This window comes from Etheostoma spectabile, chromosome 8 (genome assembly GCF_008692095.1).
Source record: "Etheostoma spectabile isolate EspeVRDwgs_2016 chromosome 8, UIUC_Espe_1.0, whole genome shotgun sequence".
NCBI classification, from domain to species: domain Eukaryota; kingdom Metazoa; phylum Chordata; class Actinopteri; order Perciformes; family Percidae; genus Etheostoma; species Etheostoma spectabile.
In genome coordinates, this window is record NC_045740.1 from 15,533,211 (window position 1) to 15,559,529 (window position 26,319).

The window sequence follows — 26,319 nt, forward strand, 5'->3', positions numbered from 1 at the left end:
TAAGACAAAAAATAATAATTTATTGAATGACTCGTGTTTGAACATACAGTATCTGTCAGTGGCTTGTTGATGAAACATTGATAAGGTTTGATAAAGTACTTATTGGACTTTAACTTATCATTGCACTTACAATAACGAGCAAAGCTGTCTCAATTTAGGTTGAGACAATTTAGGTTAGAGCCGACGGGATTGAAACAACAGCAGCTTTCAGCGACTTTAGAGTGAAAAAACATTACAGAGTACATTGATGATAAATGTTTACAGGTTGGCAGGACGATCTGAAATGTTCTGCACGGTCTTCCGCTGAACGTTTTGTTGATAAATGTGAGATGTTCGAGTCACACACATCTCGTCTTCATATCAGAAACAAGGAAATGAATTTGACCCATTCTCACTCCCGCTTGGTCAGTGGCTGCACGTGGGACTGCTGGGATTGTCGCGAGTAATGAAAATGCAATAGTGGGCACCTGTTGTCAATCAATGTCTTCCAGTGATGCGGGCCCCTGATTGGTTCAGGCCCGTAAGCAACTGCCTACCCTGCGTACCAATAGTTACGCGTCTGAATCAATCAATTCTCATAGGCCAATTGAAAATTTCACCCACATTTGGCAGGTGGTTGGGTGTATATATGTATATGTATATATATATATACATTTTAGCTTTTCAAAATGTGTCCAGTTCATTTGAACTACAGATCCGCTACCCGATCTGGCAAACTTGCATAATGTAATGTAATGGACAATTCCTCTTCCAACCTGTAGGGGGACTGAAGCGGCAAAAGTTCTCTAGTGTTGTAGTCTTTAAATTAAAACTCTCATATACTCATAGTTTTACTATTACAATATGATGTTTTGATTAATGTTACTGCTGCATTAATGTGTTGCATTTTCTAGCTGACCCAATAGGATTTTTAAAGACTTTAATTAGCTTTAAAAGTAGAAGAATTTTTCTCAGCACAAAAAGGAACACTTTCTCCTTCAGTTTATTATGAGCATTCAACATTAACAAATCTGGAGATACATGGTGTGCACTGGAAGGGAGGGGGATGGAAATTGTCATCTGAAAGGCAACTAAAGCTGTCATACAAATGTAGTGGAGTAAAAAGTACAATATTTCCCTCTGAGATGTAGTGGAGTAGAAGTAGAAGTAGAAAGTAGCATGACTCTGTCTCACTCTGTCTATTTGAGGCAAACAGCCTGTCTGATTATTATGCAGTGTTCAGGATCAGCGATGGCCCATGATGACTAACATTATTTTCCCAGGTTTGTGACATCAAAGCCCAACTGAATGGTGGAGAAATCACAGATTTGGGTACGAAGCAGTTGCAAGGAGGGGGGTGGTGTGGTGTTTGATAAAGGGGGTCATTTTGAGAAACATTAATGCAGGGAAACATACTCTGCGAGGTGCCCTAAACGACCAGCAACTAGAAGCAGGTGCCAGGCTCAAAGGCATGTGAGAATATTTCAAAGTTGGCAAAGAGACAGCGAAAGAAAAAGAGTTGTTTCTGTGTTTCGGTTTGTCACAATTCTCTCCGCTGTTTCACACAGGTTTCAGATCCATTAAGTTTTACTGATGCTGGCTTCACTCGGCGTGCTCCGACAGACAGTAAAATGCAGTTTATATGTTGGAGACACACTGCATGTGAGTGTTAGTCAGCATGGACTGAACTACTCAAATACTTTACTTAAAAGAAAGAAGTCCTGTATCTGTATTCCAATGTCAAAAATAAAACTGAATTATATATAATATATTATAATATATTATATATATAATAGTAAATTACCATTTCACTGGGTTAGATTAATGCCACATTGATAGTGTAAAACAATACTGAAAATACCCAAAACTGGAGATAAAAAGTGATAGTAAAATCTCTGATATTGGAGGCATGAGAGTGAAGAATGTTGTTTGTATAGCTCCAATTTTAATTTAAAAAGAAAAGATAAGGAGGAAATAAATAAGGAGAAAACATGAACAGAGGGGGAAAAAAAAGACAAAAACAACGAGGCAGGATATGAAAAGATAAAGCATGATAGAAGAGAAGAAAGAACATAAGGGAATCCAATTCAAAATAAATCATTTTAGGGATGAAGTTTTACTACAGCTAATGAGGTTCACTTTTAAAAATCTGGATGTCAGATAAGCAAACATGTAGTTGCTCTTGGTATATGTTGTGGCCTGTTAGTAGTTGGTACAACCGTAAGGCTAAGCAGTTATTAAATCTCCTAATCACAATCATTTTACTAGTACTACTTGTGCAGTCACAACATGTATTTTCCCAGTTGGGCTGGAGATTCAAATCAGCAACCTTCTGCTCTCAGCTCTAATTCAGGGAACATAACTTCCTGCATTTCCAAAGGGTTGACATGGTGCTGATCTACCTGGGTGGAAATGTGTATGTGAGGCCAGTTATGGAAGCACTCTGACTCATTAATCATTCATCGGGCAGTGGAGCGTCTGCTGGGAGCTGATTCTTGGCATTTAAACGGGAGGGAGAATACAGTAAACACATTTTCTGAGTGCTGCTCTATGGTCTACATATAATCAATTCTCCTGTTATAGCGTTTCACTTGCTGTGGGGCAATGGGTGAAGGGATGTAGGGATATGATAGCATCCACTGACTTGCCAATAATAAAATTCTATCAGTGAGAAAGCACTGATGGGGGGTAACTGGGAAGTGTCAACCTAGTCGGAACCACATTTGCAATAACAAACAGGCCTCCTGTGAGAAGTCAACAATGCCCCATGGTGAGACACTTGGTATTTGTCACTCTGGACGCATGACAATGTGTATTGGATAAATGCAAAATATGTGCTATCCGCCCGCAGGTTGAACTGAGATTTCACATCTGAAGTGAAACTGCATGAGAAGGAAATACAGAAGTCATTACAAATTCTTAAAGCACATCACTTTCTCTCAGCTCTGCAGGAACAAGGGAAATCCATGTTGAAGAAGACAGCAGTAAAAAGGGTGCAGTCTCTTTGCCACTAGTTTGGGAGGTGCGTGTGTGGTAAACAAAGAGATTTACTGTAGAGATGCAATGGAATATGGGGGAGAGGATGTTGGTCTCCATGGCGACAAGTGTGTAATGGAAACATCAGTGGTGACTCTGAAATGGTACCACTCGCTGTAAAATCATCCCACAGCTCAGCTCTGCAAGGAGAGCTGAGAGGAGGAAGGAGAGGTGTCACAAAGCTCTGACGCTAAAATTCTCCCAATTTCTTTTCTTCCACCAGACGATGGTCCAGATATATGATAATTAAGGAACGCAGAGCTCAATTCACACTACTGCTGGACGTGACCCAATTCAGATTTTCTTTCCCCACTTATGAGGATGTTAGAGAAAGGGATGATTTGAGACATCAGCATGACGATAAAGAAAGCCGCATCGTTGTCTGCATGTGACATGTAGTTTGGATGAGAACATTTTACAAGTCCAGTCAAAATAAAAAGCCTCTCTCTGGATCTACAGTATGTGCAAACAATTAAAGCTTCACATGAAAAAAAATAGTACTTTCGTGGCCAGGTTGGCTCAGTGGTAGAGCAGGTGCACATGTACTGAGAGATTTATGCCTCGACGCAGAGGTCCATGGTTCGAATCCGAACCGTGACGATTTCCTGCATGTTTTCCCCCCTTACTCACCTAACTGTCCTGTCAAAAATTAAAGGCGAAAAAGCCCCAAACATAATCTTTAAAAAAAAGAAAGTACTTTTACTTAAAACTTTTCACAAAAACTTTACTTAAGTTTATCTTTACGATAATGTTGTCAGCACTCCTTCCATCTTCCACTCGACATGCAGTCACCAACTTAGGTGTAAATTTGGAAGCAGTGGAAGTGTGGAGGCTTTTCTTATCCTCTGAACGCTTTGTGACATTTCTGTCAGCTCGTATTGATGTCAGATATTCATCAAGCAAAGACGTAAACAGTGAGCCAAAAAATCAGATAGGAGTCAGAAATTTGGAGCCGAGCCCGAAAGCCCATGTTGTGAATGTAGCCTGAGAGTGATGAGCAACAAAATCATCATTACTCAGGTGCCTGCCAAGAGTATACCAGAGACGCTGCTACTATATGATGAACATAATAGGATGCTAATAAATCCCCTGGAGATCACTGGGAGTGAATTCCCAGAATGCTCATCAATCAGATGAGCGAGAGGCTGACTTGCTCTTGGAAGGCACTCTGTTTCAGCACAGATTCAATTTGTCTCGTGAACAACCCACACTCGTGTTTTTCTCTAGTATCTTAGTTTGATGAAAATAACCGTCTTTCAACGACTAATGCTACATTCTTTTATGGCTTCACTGTTACTCAAACTGTCAGCACGTCCTGTTTTGTGCTGGTGTGGATGACAAGTTTAGGTTTGTGCTGTTCTTGTACTTCTTTAGTTGGTTACTTTAATGCAGTTTAATGCAATTTTGAACCATTCAAGCGCCGTGACTGGACGGCAACATAGATTGATCAGTTAGTCCACCACTCGGGTCCAGACTGAAATATAACCCAAAATATGGGAGGGATTGATATGATGTTTTGCACAGACATTTCTGTCCCCCACAAAATGAATCCAAACAACTTTGGTGATCCCCTGATTTCCCCACGAGGTTGATATTTTTGGTTTTGAGTGAAATTTCTTGAAAACTGAAAACTGGATTGCCATGACATTTGGTACACATATGAATGTCCCCTTCAGGAGGAATGGTAATAACTTTAATGATCTGAATTGCTGCCGGGCCCAAACTAATGACATTCCCATCAGCCTCAGTTTGTTTTACTACACTATATATTTCTGCACTCAATCCATTCAGCTTTTTTTGCTTATGTTAAACAGCTACTTTGAATATATTTGTTTCTGTATTTATTGTTTATTTCATATCAATGTTCAATATGTTTTTTTTGTTTATATATGCACCAACCAACATGCAAATTCACCTTTTTCGGATTCAGATTTTTTGTGCTAATTAGAAAATGTTAGCATGCTAATGCACTCATCTATTCCTGCTGAATTTTGCAGCATTGTCTTTGTTAGCATGCAGACGTTAGCTTTTAGCTAGCAAAGCAACGCTGTGCCTTAGTTGTATCCTTATTTAGTCACTTTAGTAACGGGTTTGAGAATTTTTATCAAGTTTATTCACAGAAAATCTTAATTAAACGTCCACTTACTGGCTTTGTCTGGGGCTTTCAAACACATCTCGCCGTTTCCTCAGCAGGTACACTTTTCTCACTTGTCAGTCAGTTGACTTAAACCTAAAAAAAGAAAGAACAAAAATCTGTTTTTATCCAAGAGGATAAAATAAACTTTCATTGTTTCCATTTTGGTCCTCAAAGACAAAAATAACTTGACATGATAAACTAAGTACATTTAATAACTGGATAATGTGGCAATTAATTGAAAAAGTGTCAGCATTGAGGGGGGTATTCAATTATTACAACTGTATTAACACTGACTGCACCAATTTATTAAATGGAGCACTTTGATTTGTACCACGTTCCATTATCTGTGAGTTAATATATGATTAGCTGCTGTAAGCCTTCCTGCTGCCGAAACCAAATGTCATTTCTCTCTAAAAAATGTAATCTTTATTAAAAAAGGAAGTTTTCTGGGGCAGCCTTTAGCTCACCCGTTATGAGCGTTCGCCCCATGTTGGCTGAGTCCTGCAGCGGCCCGGGTTTGAATCCAACCTGCGGCCCTTTGCTGCGTGTCATCCCCCATCACTCTCCCCCTTTCCTGTCTATATGTTGTCATTAATAAAAGGAAAAAGACCCCAAAAAATAATCTTTAAAAAACAAAAAAGGCACTTTTCTGGATGGGACTTTGTTTGTTGTGTTCTTAAAAGGATTAGCTGTGGACAGTGCTCAGTCTCAAAGTTTTATCCTTCTAAGTGGAGATATGGATGTGCTGGGAAAATCAAAACATTTTGGGGTTTTTGTGTTGAATTTCTCTCTCAGGGTGAGAGCAGCAGCAGCAGTTCTCTCCGTGACTGTTTTTATTCACCTAGAAGCTCTTTTGATGAGAAGGGAATAGGAGAGCAAAATAAAAAAAACTACACACATACCTCAGCTTCATCAATTAAGAGTTTTAAACCATCCAAAGTCACTCTCATTTCCAATCTTAGGACGGCATGCCTGTCTGGAAGAATAATGAGAGGCTGACTCTGCCACAGGTTTACTTGACTACCAGCATAACAATTCACTGCAGGAAGTGTAAACAATCTTCCCTCTGCTTTTCAGATCAATTCTAATTTTGTTCCTGAAGTCAATATGCTTCTCATATCCCTTTTTTTCTTCAGCCACCGTATTTATCGGACCTTTGCGTGCATGCAGAAGTTTAAACAAAATCTCATTTTCTGACTGAGATCATACTAAATGATGTACGTTGTTTCATAAAAGTGTTTTTTCCACTTATATTGTCCGATTGGAGCTGAGACCTTTTTTGTCGTGATAACCTTGTCTTGTCCACTGGGTGGCTGTGGCTCAACACGTGGAGCAGCACTATTCGGAAGGTCGGTGGTTTGATCCCTGGCTGTAGAATGCCTTTCCATCCACATGTTTTTAGGCACATTTTGAAATTTGTGCATAAAAAAAAACTTTGGTAACAATGGCAAAAATTCAAAAACAATCCCTCAAAATATCCCACAAAAGCTTTTACACTTGGCTGAGGTGAAAAAGTCATTATTTCGACAACACAAAATATGCAATAAAGTGCAACTTAAACTGACTTAGTAAATAAATCATGACGTCCAGGAAGTATGTGACATTATCATCCACAGAAGAGATAAAACCATCAGGCATTATCACAATATATTATGCACTAATGTCAATTACAGTTTAAACACATTTCGCAAAGACAATTTAGAATGACCTTGTGTTTTGTTTGGTGTATCTTAAATACAGTCTATTTATAATGATACATTTCCCATCTACTGTATCATCAGGTTCTGGTGTTAAAATATTGTTTGGATGTAAAAAAAATCTTGGTTCGGCTCCCCACCAACAGATAGAAGAAGAATAGTTTTAAAGTACAATTCCTATCTTAATGTCTGGGCAGTGGTGGTCTGAAGCGAGCGTGTGACCGGGAGGTCGGCGGTTCAATCCACAGAACGACAGGATAAAATCTGGGCGGGGAAAGAGAGCTCATTACCACCACCGAGGTGCCCTTGAGCAAGACCCTTAACCCCAACCACTTCAGTGGAGCTGCTTAGTAGCCAGTAGATCAGACTGTGGTTGTAATGGGCGGCTTCCAGGTTTGAACATAGAACTGTGTGAATGCGACAGGTTGTCGTTCCAAATGAGAACTTGTTCTCAAACGACTTACCTGGATAAATAAAGGTTAAAAAAAAAGTATTTTTGGGAGTTTCATTTCTTTCACATTTAAGTTGTTCCAAGAATGAGGTGAGCTGTAGAGACTCTGTTCTGTTAGAAAATTACACAAATAACACTTTCTGTCATCACTACCCACAGTGATCAAAAGGTTTCTGATAGGAAACTTTGAAACTGGGTCTACCAAAGATGGGGACGTCTGACCAGCCTGCCACCTTCAAAGAACATATGGTTATTAAGCTTATTAAGACTTGAGGAGCTGTGTACTGTATGTAGCTACCTGCTGGGACATTTGAAACATAGCAGCAACTCATACTTTGCATCATCTTACACACAAGATGTTGAACAAAGCTTACAAAAAAATTAAAAATAAGCTATTACCAAACCTACAGTTCCTGTCAATTTAATTAGCAATCTTCTATTTTAATATGCATTACTGCTGCAGCTGAAAAAAGAAAACTGCTGCTGTAATGTGTTTATTTGAAACTACTGTTTTTTTTTTGTTTAGTTATGCACTGGAGTGGTAGGAAAGCTCGGCATATTCAGTCCACTTTCAAAGGTTGCTCGGAAGAATGTCATCATCACATTGAAACTGTAAAAATTCCGCTTTCTATTCAGTCTGAATAACAAAGTGGATTTAAATAATGCAGATTGTCCCACCTACTCACAGAGACAATAGTTTGCCCAAATGAAACTATGGTGTCAGGTAAAGTCACTGACAGAAAATTGTCTCCTAAATCTGCTGGAAACCAAATTATCTCCAAAAAGTGAGCACTCAATCTACAGAAAGATTCACATTTGAACTTTGTCCTCCCTCATCTCTTTGGTATCAAAAACTGGCTGGGAAGCTAAACATGCATGACACCCTGTGCCGTCTACTGACAGCTATAGCTGTGAACCAATTCAAAGACTGTGTCAAGGAGGCACCTCTTGAAGAACAGTTTTCTTAGTGGAACTTGAAGGCTGAGGGAAACCGCTTCAAAGATGGCAAAACTAAAAGTGCATTCTCACACACTTGTAAGGTCACATTTCCAAATCTATCAGCAGGAAGGGGCCCTGAAGCAGTTCCTGGATACTTGTGGAGGTTGTGATGGTTTACTGCAACACATGATGGACAACAGTTTACAGGTTAGGGAGAAATAGTGTTCAGTATATTGATTTAACTCTTCGTTTCAGCAATGTGTTCAAGTTAAAGTGCTCGCTATTGGTTTTAGTAATTTAGGACAGGAACAAAGAGTATAACAGAATACTTCTGTTAATTTCCCTTTTCTAAACAAAAGTGAACACCGTTTTGTTTCTGAGACCCCAATCATTTTCTAACCTTAAACATGTGTTTATTACTGTAATTCCTCTAACCTTAAAGTCATTTTAACCCAAACCATAACATTTCCCTAAACCAGTGGTTTAGTCTAATGTATTTTAGCAGGTATACTGTACTAAATAAATATATGGACCAGAATGGACATATCAAAGTGGGGCGTCTCTGTGTCCTTCCACAGGGAAATTTTGTGAGTCAAAGTCTTCATTTCCTGCATTCTGATACACTTTAATGCACCAATTTACGGTGGAAATACCTTCATGTAGCCTAAGCGAAGGATAAAAAAGATGAGCTTGTATTGATGCTGAACTCTTTGATGTAATAAACCTTTTAATAATCAAGAAACAGTGTCAAGCAGATTCCTGTCAACACATCATCCAGCATTGCTCAGACACCACACAAGTCAAAATATATAAAAAATATAATCTTGTTACATGTCATTGCGCATTTCTCAGTGGGTATATGGAAATCCTGGAGCTTTCTTAGTGGGTATACTGCGTATACCTGCGTATCACGTAGACTACACCACTGCCCTATACCTAACCAAACTTTAACCATAGTTTTGTCACACCATAAAGAGGATTTATTTTTCTTGTTTCAGCAATCAGAAAACACTAGGTCATTCTAGAAGGCATGGACAAACAACGCATTTTGACATTTCATTTGGAGGATTTGGATAAACAAGCTGGACATTTAAAGTAATAATCTCAGAGATTTTCCTTTAATTAAACGTCTGTTAAGTCACTATCTATTGCCGAATGAGGTAACACAATGTTGATTGAACCTATGACCTACTGTTGAAAACAGCACTCTCGATTACATTTGGTTGTCTGTGGCAACTTTACTTGGAAAAATCAGCAGGCATCCCTGATCTGAATCGCCATTTTAAGCGCAGCACAGAGCATATGTTGGGAATTTAACTTATCACAAGCAGCAATAGCAGAGATGAGAGAAAATAGAGAGCTGGCTACCAAGTTAGCAATGAGCTCTCCAGCTACAGTAGCTCACCAACTATAACTATGAGGAGCCACCACGTCATAAATCTTTTAGCCTTACATTTTTCGTATGGACGAGCAGCTGTCACTTGGTGGACAGTTGGAGGCTTGTCACACTGCAGCTACAGCTACTGTACATCACAAATGAAGAGCAAGCATGGACATCACATCTATGTTTTACTGAACGGTATTCCAGTGGAAAACAAAAGGAGGGCGACATTGTACCATAACCACAGTAGGACCAACACTGCTGCAGCCCAGAACAACTGCAAGGTAAAAATGGAAAAGAATAAAACTGAAGCTGAGAGCTCACTAGCAGGCGGGCAGGCAAAATCCTCTCTGGGATTTGAAAAACAAGTAAAAGCAAGCTCTGAATGTCAAATGCTTATCTGACCCAATCACTGGCGGGCTTCAGCTTGTGTCAAAGAAGAGGAGCATATCCCGGCTAATTAGTAAAATAATCCCTTATCTGAATCGCCGTTGTAAGCACAGCACAGAGCATGTGTTGTGAATTTAACTTGGGTGCTCTTCACAGTTCACCAGGTTGCTGATTTAAATGCAGGATTGATAAACTCCCATCTGATAGTTCTTATGGTTCCAAATTGATGACATATTTAGTGATTACTGAACTGTTAAGTGGCTGATTGGGTTACTGATCATTATGCACTGCAAGATTACTACTTATTATTTATTTAGATTTATTTGTGTTAGTGCAGTTTGACTCTTACATTGTTTTGTGGCAGTTCTTTTCTGGCAGCTATGTGCGTCTTCTTGAATTAGAGTTAGAATACAATGATTATGATTCATATTTTTATTATTATTAGTATTATTGTAGTATTATTGATAATTATTAGCAGTAGCAGTGATGCAACGCAACTACTTTTTTCAAGTAATTGTATGTTATTTTAGTACTTTCCTACTACTTTCTACTTCCATAATTCTATTTGACTCAATGATTTCATAGCAAAATATTGATCTTTTTACTGCAGCTACTACTTTATTTGACAGCTATAATCAGTAGTTATGTTACAGATTTAGATTTGACATACAAAATATAAAACATGATGCACTGTTATTGTTTAAATTTCCCACAAGCATATACATCAGCTTTACAATGACCGGCTTTTATATTAAGATGCTGCTTCAACAGTAATGCATCATAAATAATAATCCTATTGTAATTTAATACTGACAGGAGCTATTCGGCATGCATAAGTACTTTTACTTTGCATTTCTATTTTATTTATAAAGGACAACACACATTAATCAACATTTCTGTAAATGTGCCAATGTTAGCCAGTCGGCTAATTTTCAACTGTAGTTCTTTGGCTAGATGATTTTAGACCATGGCAGCAGGAAGCAACAAAAAAACATTAATACAGATTAAAATATACACACAGTAATCAAAAAGACAACATTCATATAGCTTGAGCAGAACTATAAGCTTTTTTTAGTATACCGTGCAGAGCTGCAGAAAGCATCAGGACACTAGCAGAGATTACACATCAACTGTAGCTCCGGTTAATACAAGAAGCCAAGCAAGCGTCAGGACCCGGTAATACAACTCCAACACCAGTCAGCCATGCAAAGCAATAACAAGCAGTATTAAAAATATGAAATAGACTATATGACTCTCTCCTGAGGAAGGCGTTAATACAGCACAGACTAATAAGATGGTATAATAGTTAAAATATAAAATGTAATGACACTTTTAGAGCTAATGCTTCGGTACTAATTTCATTTTAACACAGTATTAAAGAATACATGTTTTTACATTGTTATTTTGTAACTTGACCCCTTTGTCGGCCGCCTAATTTAAAACAAAGAGACTGTTTGTATTTTTTAACCCGGTGCGAGAATTTAGATTAGTGTTGGACTGCTACGTTTAGCTTTCAAGTTAACAAGACACCATATTTTTAAGGTTTCCACTGCACACTCTGCAACCAACGCGTATTGCATTCACTAAAAAATAAATAAATTGCAGACCTAATTTTGAAATGATGAAACTTTTCCAATCAAGTTTTACAAAGTGAAAGTCTCGGAAAGTGACCAGTGAGTGACAAAAAGGTGTTTAAGATCCTGACTACAACACGCGATTTAGACAATATGGGCCTGAAAATGACAATAATGACAAATATATTTGTATGTCTATTTCAGGAACTCAGTAGGTTTTTTTCAGGGATTTTATACAAATCCAATAATTTCATCTACTGCTACTACATAAAACTAAACCAGTATTCCATTAGTTATGCTGTTAAAGCTCCAACATCCTGTTTCAACAGCTCCACAGTCTGGAAGCAAGATGCTCTAAACCACCATTTAACTCTGACTTTAAACATAGCAAATGTTCAGAATAATAATAAAGCAAATCTCTTCAACAGTCGCTTGAGCTGCTGAACGTTTGATTATCTCCTCCTCAGACAGCTGGATGGTACGTTTCTCTGATGTCTATACTGGTCCACTCGTCCTATTCCAGCACCACATGACTTTGTCATAATTACTTTTGGCAACAGAGGTGAGAGCGGATATTTAAATAATTAGACATGGACACCCACCTCTTCTCATATCTGCTATTATCATATATCCTTGTTTGATATTGTCTAAAGGTTTAACCTTCAGTGTGGAAGAGGATCACACCATGGAAATGAACCCATTCAACATGTTTCCAAACATCAGAAATATCAATTATGATACTATAATAACTGAAGATTGTCTTTTTTTTTATAATATTACACAATTATAAGTAGATTTATTTTCAGGACCAGATTAGTGCTGTCAAGTGCATCCAAATAGCTTTTTCTGTCTGTTAAGCAGCTTAGGCTTATGACATCTCTGTTAAAGGATAAAGTTGCTGTTTTGTATAAATGAAGTTTTTTCCCAAAAGTTATAAATCTGCACAAAAAAATCCCAGACAGTTTAAACCACTCTGGGATTAAACAGTGGAAAGCAAAAAAAAAAAGAAAAAAAGAAGCTTCTTCCAATCAGGTTTATTGACTTTACTATTCTTGGCTACATCTGTGCTAGCACCAAACAATTAAACCACAACACAAAAACACTCAATAGCAGATGATAGCGAGCATAGTTTGTAACCTTTTCTTCAAGAGAGGACATAAAGACATGTCTGAGTGCACAGTGAAGTCCACAGTTTTGAAAGCATTTATTGTGGGCTTTGAAGGACTTATGATTGGCCCCATTTGCCTTTGTCTTTATCAAAGTGAGAAAATGCAGCAAAGTGATTTTAGTTTCATGTTTTAACAAGATTTAGGTGTCCTCTAAACAAAAAAAATGAAAGAGGATAACACTGTTCCTCTCAGAAGATTCAAACACCTTCAACACTGTTGTCTATTTTCTATTCATCTTGTCTGGGTGACATTAATATGGAATAGAAAACCATCAGAAATCATCAAAATATTTGTAATAATCATTGAGAAACACTGCTGAGATAAACACACACTGATCAGATCAAAGCAGAAATCATTTTGCCTGCTAAATGAAATGCATTGTGACGTGTTCATTGTGATGTGTGTCACATCTTTGTCTTTTGAGCCCTTCTCTCTCTAAACCATTGCTTTTGTATTTTCTTTTGACGCAAATTGTTGAAATGTCCTTGAGCAAGAATCCCCCCAAAAATTTGCAAACTTTTAGAAAGCTTATTGCAGCCAAGATGTACTTCAGAAGAAAAAACAAGATGATGATGAAATAAGAAAATGTGTCTCTATGGACTAAAACATCCACAAAGAATACTAACTTATGTTGAGCAAAAATGTAAAGCTGGACTTTGTTATAAAAATTCCATAAAAAGCTCTGAAAAAGAGTAACATTGCTGCAAAGATTTAACCTTTAACTGTGAGGATGGTACCCTAACTGGTGCTATTTGATTGAGGGTTTCCTTTGGGAACAGGCCGTTCAACAGTAAGGCTCATTTATGCTCCCTTTCTTAAAAAAATATATGCGTCCATTTAAAACAATGAAACCCGCCCACATACTTCCTTATCAGTGGCATGGGCGTTAAGCAACACTGGACAACCACTAGAGGGGGCTCCAACGAATCAGTCTCACACGGACCTCCACTTTTCCTTTGCTACAGCCCAACTCCCATTTAATTCCCATCCAATTTCCTCCAAGCTGTTCTGTAGTAACTGTTTGTCCCTGTGCCCTGGCAAAATAAAAGTAAGTGTAGATGTTTACATTTTCTAATTTGCCTAGCTCCGCCATTTTATTAAAATTTCTTCATTGGCTACACTGCATCCATGATTTCCGGTGGTACTGTCTCGTCCTGTTTGAATCCATAAGCTATCAGATGACATGCACAAATACCGAGAAAATGAATGCAGAGTACAGACGGAAGGTCAGTATGTGTTTGTAACTGTGAGTATAATCAAGCTTGTAGGTGATTTGAGAGGGGATGAGGGGGGTCACCATCCCCTTTGTAAACAAAATGACCAAAATGCATCCCTCTTGTTAACCTGTCATTCCTGTACATCCACCCAAGGTCCCTAATAGGCGGACGCGTACAACATCCTATCCATATCCAGACAGATAACCGATAAATTAATGAGAATTATTACATAGAGTTTCTATTTTGCAACATTTCTAGCTGCCCAGGAAACTCACAGACCAATTGCATGCTTTGCAAATCATCTCACGTGATGCTACTCAGTCAATCAAATCTGGGCATTGGAGTCAGTGATTGAGAACAAAGTTTAGAGACGAGACAAGAGGCAACAGCTGGAGAAAGAAGTGAGTCAGAGAAAAGTAATTTTAAAGAGAAAAAGTAGACAGCGAAAACAGATCTTTTAATCAAGAATGGACACACTTGGGTTACATGTTCATTCTTCCCACCGTTAGTTCAAAACCCGTATGTCTGATATCAGTAGGCGATTAGAGGGGGGATGAGGCGGGATGGTGGGTCGCCCCGCATTACAAATTAACAAACTGCCTACTGTTGGTTCGGTGAGGTTGTGCTCTGCCCAATGAGCTACACAGCACCAGCAGTTTTTTGGCATGGAATAGAAAAATGGAGAGGATGTGCTCCGCCTGCCAACACAGTCTTTTGATCAGAGGCCAGGTAATATCAGACAATCTCCATTAATCCTACCATCTCCATCCCCTTTTAGTTCCTGTTCTCTTCCATGCCTCCCCTTACCAGGTTGTTATCAGTCTGAGGGATAATTAAGCCTTGAGGGACGGCTGTAGGCTTTCCTCTTCTAAGTTGTCAACCGTTAGAGGGAAGCAGATCAAACGCCTTTGAAACGCAAGAGAAAATGAAAAGCTCTTCTACCAGAGACAACAGACGTACTGTTGGAGATGTTTTTGACTCCCATCTTGCACTTAAAGATGCAAGTTCACTTCAAATCTGGGAAGAGTTTGAAATCCTAGCCTTCAAAACAAATGTACAACTAACAGGAAGCCACATAAGACACATTAGAGTTTGATGCTGGAATACATTTAAACAATAGACTTTTGTCCTTAAGTGATTAGTTGATTGGTCCATTACTTAATCACAGAAAATTAATCAAGAACAATTTTGATAATTGATTAATTGTTGAAGTCCTTTATGTAGTAAAAATGATAAAGGGTGGCCACTCAAATGTGAGGATTTGCTTTGTATCTTTTTATGTAATATCACTTAGATTTTAATATTTTAAGGTTTTAAACTGTCAGACAACAAAAGCTGTTTTAAAAGAAAAATGTGAAAAATCACATGGCTCTGTGAACTTGTGTCATCCATTTTTAAGTTTCATTTTTCATTCGTTTTCTGACAGACCAAACAGTTCAGAAATCATCAGTCAAGTAGAGGTAGTTGCAGCCCTTCTTCATTCAGTATCTTTAAAATGTAGTTGATCCCATAAATCAGAGATTAGATTCACAGCATCAGACAAAAACTAGAAAAATGAGCTGGAAGCCACACATTTCAGCTGTCAAAGAAACAGTAGTAGTAAAATCCTTGATATTGATCAGGAAAAAGTCCGAGATTTTTTGGCGGGATTAAGAATGAAAATGTCATAGCGACAAAAAATGTGCGACAAGTGCAGATGAGATTGACACAGCTAAACAGGTTGTTGTGTGAAATGTTTAACTAGTTGCTCTGAAAACAGTTCATAACATGAATACAATGCCAGGCTGAATAAATTAATTGAAAATAAAGTTCAGTCTGATTATCAGGCTAAACAAATTCTATGAAAAGACCAAAACCAACAATGTGTTAGTTAATCTAACCCTTTCTAACTTTCCTACCTCATCTGTGACAATCAGGCCAGAGCCTATTGGTTCCTTCTTAATACCTTAATCTTTAAAAAAAAAAAGGTCACAAATATTGTAAAATATATAAAGGAACTATATGTAACATTTTAATGCATCCATACAATGATCTTCAATGACCTGTAACAGCAAACAAGACTAACAATAAAAAGAGTGCTAGTTTTATATATTTTTTATCAATGCCTCTGCTCCGGCCCGATAATTCCCGCAAAGTCACAGAACTATTTGCGGCAGGTAGACGGGGCTACAGCAACACATTATGACGGGTCACAGATTTCTTTGTAACACCGGAAAAGCCTTTGTTAGTATCCTGCCACGTAAAAGGTAGCAGGAGATTTCTGTAGGCTTAATTGTATTTTAATGTTATTTTAGAAGTTATCCGCTGTAGTTATATACTGGGCCATCACATGAAAAAAAAAGGAAATTACACGAAGAACAACTGAAAGCTAAAAGGAAAAGTGAAAAACAACAGGTGCAAATGTGAGTCTTTGGTCAGGCTTTTAACAGATTATTTTAAATGAATGATTTTCTGTCCGAGCAAAACATTCATCACGACTTTATAACCTCTCAGTAACGCTAACTCTATGATCTACAGTGGGTAATAAAGAAAAGAAAGAAAAGATCTTTAAGCCAGCAAGTGTGATAAAAACCCTACCGCTGGCCACTGTAGTTCTTAGCATAAGTTGCATAAGTAATGTTTTTGTTGGGGACTATTTTCAGCGGTGGATAAATCCACATTTTGTGTTCTAGTGAGTATTTGGGGCAGCAGGGCGGTTTATGTGGGATTGATTCAAACTAAACAGTGTGTGTCCATGTTAATGAAGGAATATGTCACCCAGCGCAACAGTGTAGCTCACTGATGTGTTTTTGGACAACAACGGAGCTCTAAGGCACAGAGAGAAATAAGATATATCAGGCTTTGGATTCACAGATAATACGTGTTAGAAGAATTGTTGTTTTTTGTTCTCTTAAAGGTGCTCTAAGCGATGTTGGGTGACGTTACTTCTTGTTGACGTTCAAAGTATTTTCAAACAAAACCAGATTAGCTTGCCCCTCCCTCCTCCTCATCCCGTCCCTTCTCTTCTGTGCTTCCATGCACCAACCCCCACACCCCCACCCCCAAATCCTTCTTGTTGGTTATTGGCTGGAACGCTGGGACACTGTTTTGTGTATGCTTCGCGGTGCAGGTGGGCACAGTGTTTTTTTACAGTGTGTTCTGGGGACAGGCAGCTCGCAGATAGTGACTAGATGTTGCTGTAAGTGACAAAAAAGTGGTGTAGCTGAAAACATGCGTGACATCGCTTGGAGCACCTTTAACATTAATGCAGAATCCGTATCTTTCTGTTTTCCTCCTTCTGGGCAGGTCAGAGGTCAAGACCCTGAATCGATCCTGTAAAGATTCAGTCTTCCTAAAGGACACATCAGCACAGCTGATGCCTGGAAACACAATTTTCAGTCTCACATCACATCACCATCAATTAAAACAATGTTTTTCCCCTCTCAGGATCAATTTTAAGTTAAGGGTTGTTAGAACTAAAGGCAAGAAAGTTTATAAAAAAGAATTACCTGTGATTTTATTCCTGCTCGGAAACACAGTTTGGAATCCTGATCACATGCTGTCCTGATCCAGACCAGGAGCAGCTGTTTAGATGAATCTTTAATGCACACGCACGTTGGGGTCTCTCCACAGAAGAGCAGCATACCAAACCATAGGAAACTTTTTAATTGTTAAAGTTGCTGTCATTTAGAAAAAGGTGGAATCTTCTGAACAGATAATGTCATGAGAGCAACATAAGTGCATTGTCTTTAACAAAAAACTCTGAGATGTTCTGCTTAAGCTGCAAAGATCTCTTTAACCTCCCTTATGGAAATTGACAAAATGAGCAAAAGTTTCTTTGTTTTAACATTGACTTCTTTTACACTGAGTTTGATCAGAATCACACGTAAAGCAAAAGAAAGTCCAAAAGAATCAGACTGAATAAATGCATATCTGCTGCTCCATGAAATCTATGAAAACACTTTGTGTTTTCATAGATTTCATTCATTTCATAGAGATTTAGCACTTAATTACAACTGAGAACGACTGATAAGATGCGCTACTCTGGTTCTGGTGACAAGAGTCATATTAGTGCCAACAAGTATAATGTGCGATCACAACCAATTTGACAACAACGTGAGAAAATGCTTAAAACAGCCCTGGAAAACAAACTTTGACAATCTTACACTCTTACCTGCCTGCTGATGTGGTCAGGCTGTTGTCAGGGTTACTTCTGTTCACTCGGTGAACTGGCATTGATCCTTAATCACACACAAACAAGAGTCGGCCTGAAAATAAAAAGAAACAAAGAAGCACATTAAGGTGATGCATTTTGTTTTATAACTCAAACGACTGTAATGCATTTTCCCCCACACATCCTCTAATGAACTGTCTGGCCACTAGCGACAGAGGACTCCATGTTCAGTCAGCATTAAACATCAGAGTCCCATCAACAGAACATTGTGCTGTCTTCCACAAACACTACATCTGTACAAGGGCTTAGGGACAGTAAGGCACTCAGAAGGGAAAACAGTTTAAAATTCTTTATTATATTTCTTGGCTAAATGCCATGTATGTAGATATTATGTTTATATAGTGGATTGATACAAATAACACAATTGCTCTTTAACTGACTCGCTTGTGTTGTTCATTGTGTGTCCGACTATGCGTACTTTCGAACACGTGCCCAACTCTACCTCTGATTGGCTTACCAGGAAATTTTACTCAGCCAATTGTCAGCATTTATGCGCTGCCCACTAACCAAGGAAGAACAGTAAAAAAAAAAAAAAGTCTTTGCCTCACGGCTCAGAGATCTAGTTGGTCTAATGATAAAACAGCTTCAATTATAGCAACGTGCCGCATTTTTTGGGGGTAACGATAACAGGGTTATTAAGATGGGAAAACCAATCAATTTGATTACTCATTACTAAAAAAAGTAACTCCGTTAGTAACGCCATTATTTGTAACGCTATTCCCATCACTGTATATGGACAGACCATATTCAGCAGTTAATCAATCAGCAATAGTCAAAGACAAAAATAGCAATAAAGAAAAAAATAACAAAAAATGTATACCAAACATGCACAGTCTTATATGTGCACTCAATTGTTCCTTACAACTATTACATAAATACATTTTATATTTCAGATACTGAAAACTTGCACCGCCAGCCCATAACACCATGCCACTACATATATGTGTACGTTTTCATCTTTGAGGCGTTATCCATTTGTATTTGTTTTTCTAACTCTATATGGTATTCTTTATAGCACACTAGCCTTTTTAAGCTCAAGAGTATGCAACCCTGCATTTCAATGCACATACTGTATTAGCATTTGAAGAATTGAAACTTTGAATCTTGATTTGATTTAAGTTTGGCACTGTCAGTCATTCATTGTCCTTGCGTATGTCATTTTAAAGGCCAATACTTTAAAAAACACTATATGATTATCTCTCCTTTGTTAAACAGCATGAGAAAAACAGCTGCACAGTATAGTAATTTTCCCAAAATGTATTGTTTACATAATTTCACTTAACATGGGAGACAAGTAAGTAATACAGTAGTCCAATTAGACCACTCTGTAAAGTGTCTAATTCTATTTTTTTGTAACAAAATTTAAGAAAATCTAAAAATAAAGATGTAATAAGTCGCTCAAGAAGTGTTGACTTGTGCAACTTATGGCACATCTAAAAGTGATTTGTCAAATACAGCATCTGTTTACGAAACCAAAGCTACGCTTGGCTTTTTCACTTGAATTAGACGTAACTAAAATGTTATGTTGTGTGTGCTGTTCGCTCTGAGTACAAGATGCTAAATTGCAGGAGTGAGAGAGAGAGTCTGGTTCTTGTGAGGCTGAAGCCTTGATAAAAAAAAAAGTATTCTGTTGTGAGCAGATGGCCATTTAGACTTTGCTTGCTTATTTAAAAGTAGGCAGTCCACCCACACCACCTTCAAAAATGTTCACACTTTATCTAGTTATGCAGTGGTTGTTTTTTTTAAATCAAAATTGACCTTTGAATGTAGTTTCATACTTGTTTATTTTTTGTTACTGATGCCAGATGGAAGGTAATTTTGTTGATACTGAAAAGACTCCTGAATCGTATAACTCAAAGAACTTGATTTGTCTGGAGGTTTACTTACAAACAAATTTGATCAGTACTCAATGTGCAACTCAGTCTCCCTGAAAATAAAAAATGATATAACCAATTTGTTTTTGCATAATTGTTGCCTGTGGGTTGTTTAACGGCAATGTTTGTGTAACATTTTACAGAACAACAGCTGTAGGGCGCTGGTCGAGGTGGGTGCTGGGTGTGCAAAGCACCGGACACAAAAGGCAGAGGATCAGATCCTGAGACTAGTTTGTGGTTGGGTTTAGGCAACAAGAACACTTTGGTTAAGGAAAAGGAATGTGGTTAAGTATTGAAAAAAGTAAACACACCCTGTTCATGCTTCAAGTTCACTTTTGACATTTTTAATTTTAAAGAGCAACTTAACATTGATTGACAATGTTGTTTTTGTTCTCCGCTGCAGTAATGTGGAAGTGTACTTCAGGGTGTGTCAACACCGTGACAATACTGTTGTGCGCACTTCTGACTACACCCAACCAAGTGCGTTGAATGCCTAAACATAACCACGACAACATTACTCGTGGGGCGCCCTGGTGGCCGAGGGGCTAATGAACTGCAGCATCCCTCGTGCTATATCTCCCCTCATTTCCTGTAATATTGTAACCGTCAACTTAAAAGAAAGGTGTTAAAAAAGTACATGTTAATCATACTTTAGTTGTTTAATTAGATAGAAAAATAAAAAGTAGGATGTCTGAACATGTTGCAGATGTGTTTAGTATGAACATGTTGTGACTTTGTTCATTTAAAAAGTTCTTACAATGTTGATATAACATTGTTATGTTTCTTTTGAATTGCAAAAGTTGCAAACAGGGCATGAAATTAACATTCGCCCACCCGCCAAATGCAGGTGAATTTTGCAATTGGCGGATAACTCTGTCAATCTACCTGCCATATTGGCAGGTAGCCAATGAGAATTGAGTGTTTCAGATGCATAACTATCGGTAAGCAGGGTACGCAGTTGCTTACTGGCCCTAACCAATCAGGGGCCCGCATCACTGAAAGACATTTATTGACAGCCGGGGCCCCCTATCACATTTTCATTACTCGCGACAATCCCAGCAAAACCACAGATGAGATGTACAGGATGACCTAAATTGAGGACAGCTACATTATTGAAGGTGCAATGATAAGTTAAAGCCCAATAAGTACTCTATCAAACCGTATCATTGTGTGACCCAGCCTGGCCCCCCTGCTACCGCACGTGATGACGGCGCAATGTTCATGAGTAGGCTCGTACAGACACATCAATTCCTGTTTTTAACCTTTATGAGGCAAAAAAAGCGTCTGGCAAAAAGTGACAGTGGCGTCATAGTGGCGGGTGGATTTAAAATCCAACCAGCTACTGTGGCAGGTGGTCGAAAAAGTTAACTTCATGCCCTGGTTGCAAATTAATTGTACGTATATAAAGATGCAAGGATCCAACTCTTACGATACCTCAAATCTGTTTAATTTGTAGACACCAAGTACCAAATTCAAAATCTGTACACCTCACTGCGTAGAAGTCCTTGGAATCCTTTTTATTTTGAGTATCATTAGGACATAGATATCTGTGGTGCCATAAAATGAGTTAAGAGGCCACTGTGACTGAATTTCTGTAACTGATAGCAGAAACATTTAATTGTGTAATGACATTGACAAAGAAACTTTATTATATGTGCATTGGTCATGTCATGGCCGATACCCGATCCCCTTTAGTAAGGTCAGTATTAGTGCCAATATCGATCTGTCATATCAGATCTGTGCAGCCTTTGTAGTAATAAACATAATTTCTATGGTTCCATGGTTTGAAAACACACAGTGACAGATCTAAAAACAAAACAACTCCTGTTTTCAGATGTTGCCCGCCCAAGAGGATTTGCGCCCTCAAATTTGAGTGAGTGATATAGCTTCTTTTGCTCACAATCAATGGTCTATAGAGAGAAAACAGTGAGAACAGATTTTAGGATTGCATGCCCCAGTTTATATTTTTTGTCCCTGCATGCTGTGCTCGCTCGATAGTTTTGATATGACACTGATTAGTAAGCATACATATTGCAAACAAGTTGTTAAATGTGTTTAATATCTGTATTGCTTTTCCCTCACATTGTTTCTGCCTGTTTATTGATCCTTCAGTGTGAGCTATTTCACCCAGCTGCGGTACTGAAACTTTAATATAATGTCTTGAATTTAATGATAGGTGATTATGAATTTTGAGTCAAAGGCAGCTTAGCAAGAAAAATGTCAGTAAATTGAATCTAAAAACACACAAGGACACTTTCTCTGCACACAAAGCCTTTAAATGAGGTAAATCCAGGTAACAGCCATTTTCCTTTATTGATTCCCCATGTCTAATCTTTACCAATCACAACAGATGGGATGCAAGTTAAGACAAGCAGACAATTCAATGACAAGGATGTCTTACAGGATTGTGAAGAAAATGGCCAAAGACTGATATGAGGGGGAAGACCCTGATATTTTGTAAATTCATTCAACTCAACTCAAACTGTGTTGAGGACCTTTTGGGGGCCAGCCAACAAAGACAAAACTATCCTCTGAAGTTGTCCTTTACGGAGAGAGAGAGAGAGTGATGGAGCTGCCTGCTGATGGTAAACCTAGCCCAAGATAAATGTAATGTCTAATTTTAAAGGGCCCATTAATTCTTGCCCAGCATCTCTGGCTGTAGTAGTTTTGATGGGGGTCATGAGAAGAGCTAGCATTAATAACAACTGCCATATTACAACTGGATGTGGCTGGCGACAGTGTCCCGTTTGACAGTGTCCTCTTGGAAATAACATATGATGCCATTACGTGCCATTATAGGTCAAACCCCACACAAACACACTCGCTCTGACGGGGAGCGACAGTAAATCACTTTAATCCAGCCGTGAGATGAAGGCAGGTTATTCCCACATCGCTGAGAGAACGGGATTTGTGTTACAAGCTGAGCTGAGTTTACCAGCTTGAGTCATGATGAAAGCTGTGATAGAGCTCAGCTGTCACTCAGGAGGGCTGAGCCACAAATCTCTGATCACCTGCCTTCTACACCTCCAAAAACAGACTCAGTCAGCGTGGACGTAAAGGGATGCCCAGGGAAAAGATCCAGCTCTTGTGCCAATGTGGGTTTTCCAGATGCACACGTTTTACCTCCACTGTGTTACACAACCAGAAAAATACAGTGTAAAATCTGACAAGCAGCCAAGGCTTATTTGTGCAGGATTATCTTTTCCTCTTTCTCTGCTCTCGTACAGATCGGGATCATCATCAGCTGATGCTGTTACCCTCATGGTCCCTCAAGCAGAGATTTGACTCATCTCCCTTCTCATCCTCTTCCAACCCTCATCTCAACTGAGCCCAGCTGTCAATACTGAGACACTAAATGCTGCTCAGACTGTCAGAGAGAAGCAGCAGCACGCCTTTCACATTTCACACAGTCCCACTATACAGCCCGCATCAGCAAAAACTACAGAAATGTTGTTAATTGAACGTATTAAAGGGGTGTATTGGTGAGGAGAGACAAATTCAACAAGACCCAAACTCTGCAAAAGTTGTTTGCTTCTCCTCACAGGAGACAGGAAAGCAGATACAACAGTGAAATTTACATCCAGAGAGAGAAGCTGAGCGAGCTTACCTGCCCACGTTGCAGACACACAAACAGATCTGTGGCTTTCTGCTGCCGCTCCACGACACTCCACTCACCTAAATCACTTCCATGACTCACACAGAGGGAAGATAACCGGCTCCCAGGAAAAGTGGAGTAAATACTTGTCGCAAAGGCAGGCAGGGTGCTCACTGCAGCGCTGCTATCTCTCATCCTCGTCCCTCCTCCTCCTGTCTCTTCCTTTGATCTCTCTCTCTCTCTCTCTCTCTCTCTTTTTCTCTATCCAGTGGTGGCCCCCTTTCTCTCCATCTCTGCCACCCCCTCACTCTCCACCACAAGGTGTCACAAACAGTGGATCTGCAACCACTGTCTCTTATGGGCTTTTACCTCTCTATTCCTCTTTTTAACCCCCCTTCTCTTCCCACCATCTCTAACTCACACACACACACACACACACACACACACACACACACACACACACACACACTTACTACACAGATATAAAGATATATAAGTTAAAAAAACAGAACACCAAACAGCCCTTACTGAGAAGATGTGAGAATTGTAAATGTTGAGTGGATGTAGCCTTTAATGATCTGTTCAAACTGGGTCTGCACCGAAAGAGGGCCAGGAGTCAAGTTGCCATTTTGCAATTATAATTAGCCTTCAAGCCCCTTACAATGTAGATTACATACTGTATATTCTCCAAGCTGCCACTTCCTCATGTGATATTCGTTTTAATTTGGCATGAAAACAGAGATGTGCTTGAGTTGAAGGCATGAAAGGCTCCAGGTGTTGTCATGTTTGGGTATCTGAAAATGTGCTGCAGCTGTTTTAGAATGTAGCATCCTAAATCATTTAGATCACACCGTGTAACACTACGCATCAACACAGGATCCCTGTTGTTAAGATTTTTGTAAGCATTAGCCAAATTTAAGTGCAGCAACTTTGATATGGACAAAAACGTTGGAACATCTGTCGTGCTCTTATAGGGAACTACAGTGTGTTGTAATCAGGAATCATCTTATTTTCCTCCTTGTTAGTTTTTATTTCTGGGTTCTTGATGCTCTGTCCACTGGGCTGTTTATTAGCCTTAAGAAAATCTTATTAAAAATTGATTGAAATTTGGTGCGAGATTTTCCTGTTGGAGATCCAGAGTTTGGTATGGAATTTGTAGCATACCCAATCTTTATTTTTTAGTCATGAGATGTATTTATGCACTGGAGGGAAGGTTCAACATGCGTAGCTTCATGGTTCTTTATTATGTATGTAAGCGTGCTGTATGTAATGTACTATTTATCAAAAAAATAAAAAATGGAGGACAGATATCAGATATCAAACAAACACTTTCATTCTCAGACGAAGCTGGCCCTTTATAAATATTGTAATAAAACTGTTATTGTTCAATTCTTTTACTTATACCAGCTTTCATATATAATAAAGATGAACATTCCTCATTTTCCTTAAAGCGCAGTTACTTTCAGAGATGAATGAGGTATTTTAACTATCATGTTTACTACATGTTTTTCTAAAGAATACTTTTTTTTATAGATTTATTTCCAAACTTCTAAGCAGCCAATTGTTTCTATTAATTTCCAGTATTCAGAACAATCACCTAAAGACGCTGGCCCATTGCTGCATGTCTTCCACCTTTTGTGTTTTTCTCCCCACCCGTTTCTCTAGCTGCCATTATCAAAGGTGATAAAAGCCCAAAATAATCTTACATAAAAATGAGCTTGACATTTTTCATGACTCACTTTAAGTTCAGCTGTTTTCTTGCTGCTAGCTCAAACTATTTGAACATTGTCTTTGGTGATGCACTCAAGAACAAAGCTAATATTTGATTCACCTGCAGCAATAAATCACGTCATCACGTTAATGGGCTGTGAGAAAATCAAACCTAGAAGATACAAAGAAATTGTAAAAGCTGTGAAATATCAGTTCAAATCTCAGATGCCAGTGTGTGGAGAAAAAAACATCCCAACCTGCAACAACAATACAATTACCAAGCAATAACGTGCAGTTTTGACAAAAAACAGAGCTGATAAATGTTTGCTGAGATGGATTATGTATCTAAAGCACATTTTGGTCCCTGCTAGTTGATTTTCAAACTGTTGTGTAATAAGCTGAAACCCGGCAGTGATAAAAACAATGAATAAAGGTATGGTTTAGAAAAATGTCAGTAGTAATATATTCAATTGTAGTGAATTCAACTTGTAGTTAATGTGCAAAACCACTTTATGGCCTGTTAACACATTATTAAACTGTAATTCATAACTGTGATTTGACATTAGTCATAAACTATGTTCCCCACATAGACTTTCTGTAAAAAAAAAAAAAAAATAGTCGCCAGTATTGTCTCTCCTGTGGCCACCAAAACCGTCACCTCTCTCTGAATCTGTTTTGTGAGGAGCAGAAGAGCAGCCCCTCCCCTCCCCGGGAGGTGGCAGGTAGAAAGGGAAGAAGGGACAGGGTGCAGGGGCCAGTGCAGGTGGGAGAGACAGTGGGACGCGACGGGAGAAATGAATGCAGCTGAACCTGGTCTGGCCCTGGGCAAATTAGCCTTCTTTGAGAATTCTTCATTGATCTTTTCACCTCCCTTTGTTGAATTTCTTTTTTACTTCAAAGATAGGCTACCTAAGTAATAATTATAAAGTGAAATAAATTCCTGTATTGAATTTGTGA

The 26,319-nt window shown here is 38.6% G+C and overlaps 1 protein-coding gene across 4 annotated transcripts in view; it reads right to left on the reverse strand.

Moving 5' to 3' along the window:
* LOC116693629 (alpha-1,3-mannosyl-glycoprotein 4-beta-N-acetylglucosaminyltransferase C) overlaps positions 1-26,319 on the reverse strand; it is a 45,164-nt gene that overhangs the window by 13,392 nt on the left and 5,453 nt on the right. Inside the window, exons 1-3 of one of the 4 annotated variants that reach the window (XM_032522713.1) lie at positions 23,665-23,882; positions 18,124-18,217; positions 5,162-5,245 (exon numbers count right to left, since the gene is read on the reverse strand). In XM_032522713.1, the coding sequence (XP_032378604.1) occupies positions 5,162-5,189 (28 nt within the window). In that variant the 5' untranslated portion in view covers positions 5,190-5,245; positions 18,124-18,217; positions 23,665-23,882. Of the gene's footprint in view, positions 1-5,161; positions 5,246-18,123; positions 18,218-23,664; positions 23,883-26,319 lie in introns of those variants that run through there. The other 3 variants (XM_032522715.1, XM_032522714.1, XM_032522716.1) reach the window with 3 other exon arrangements.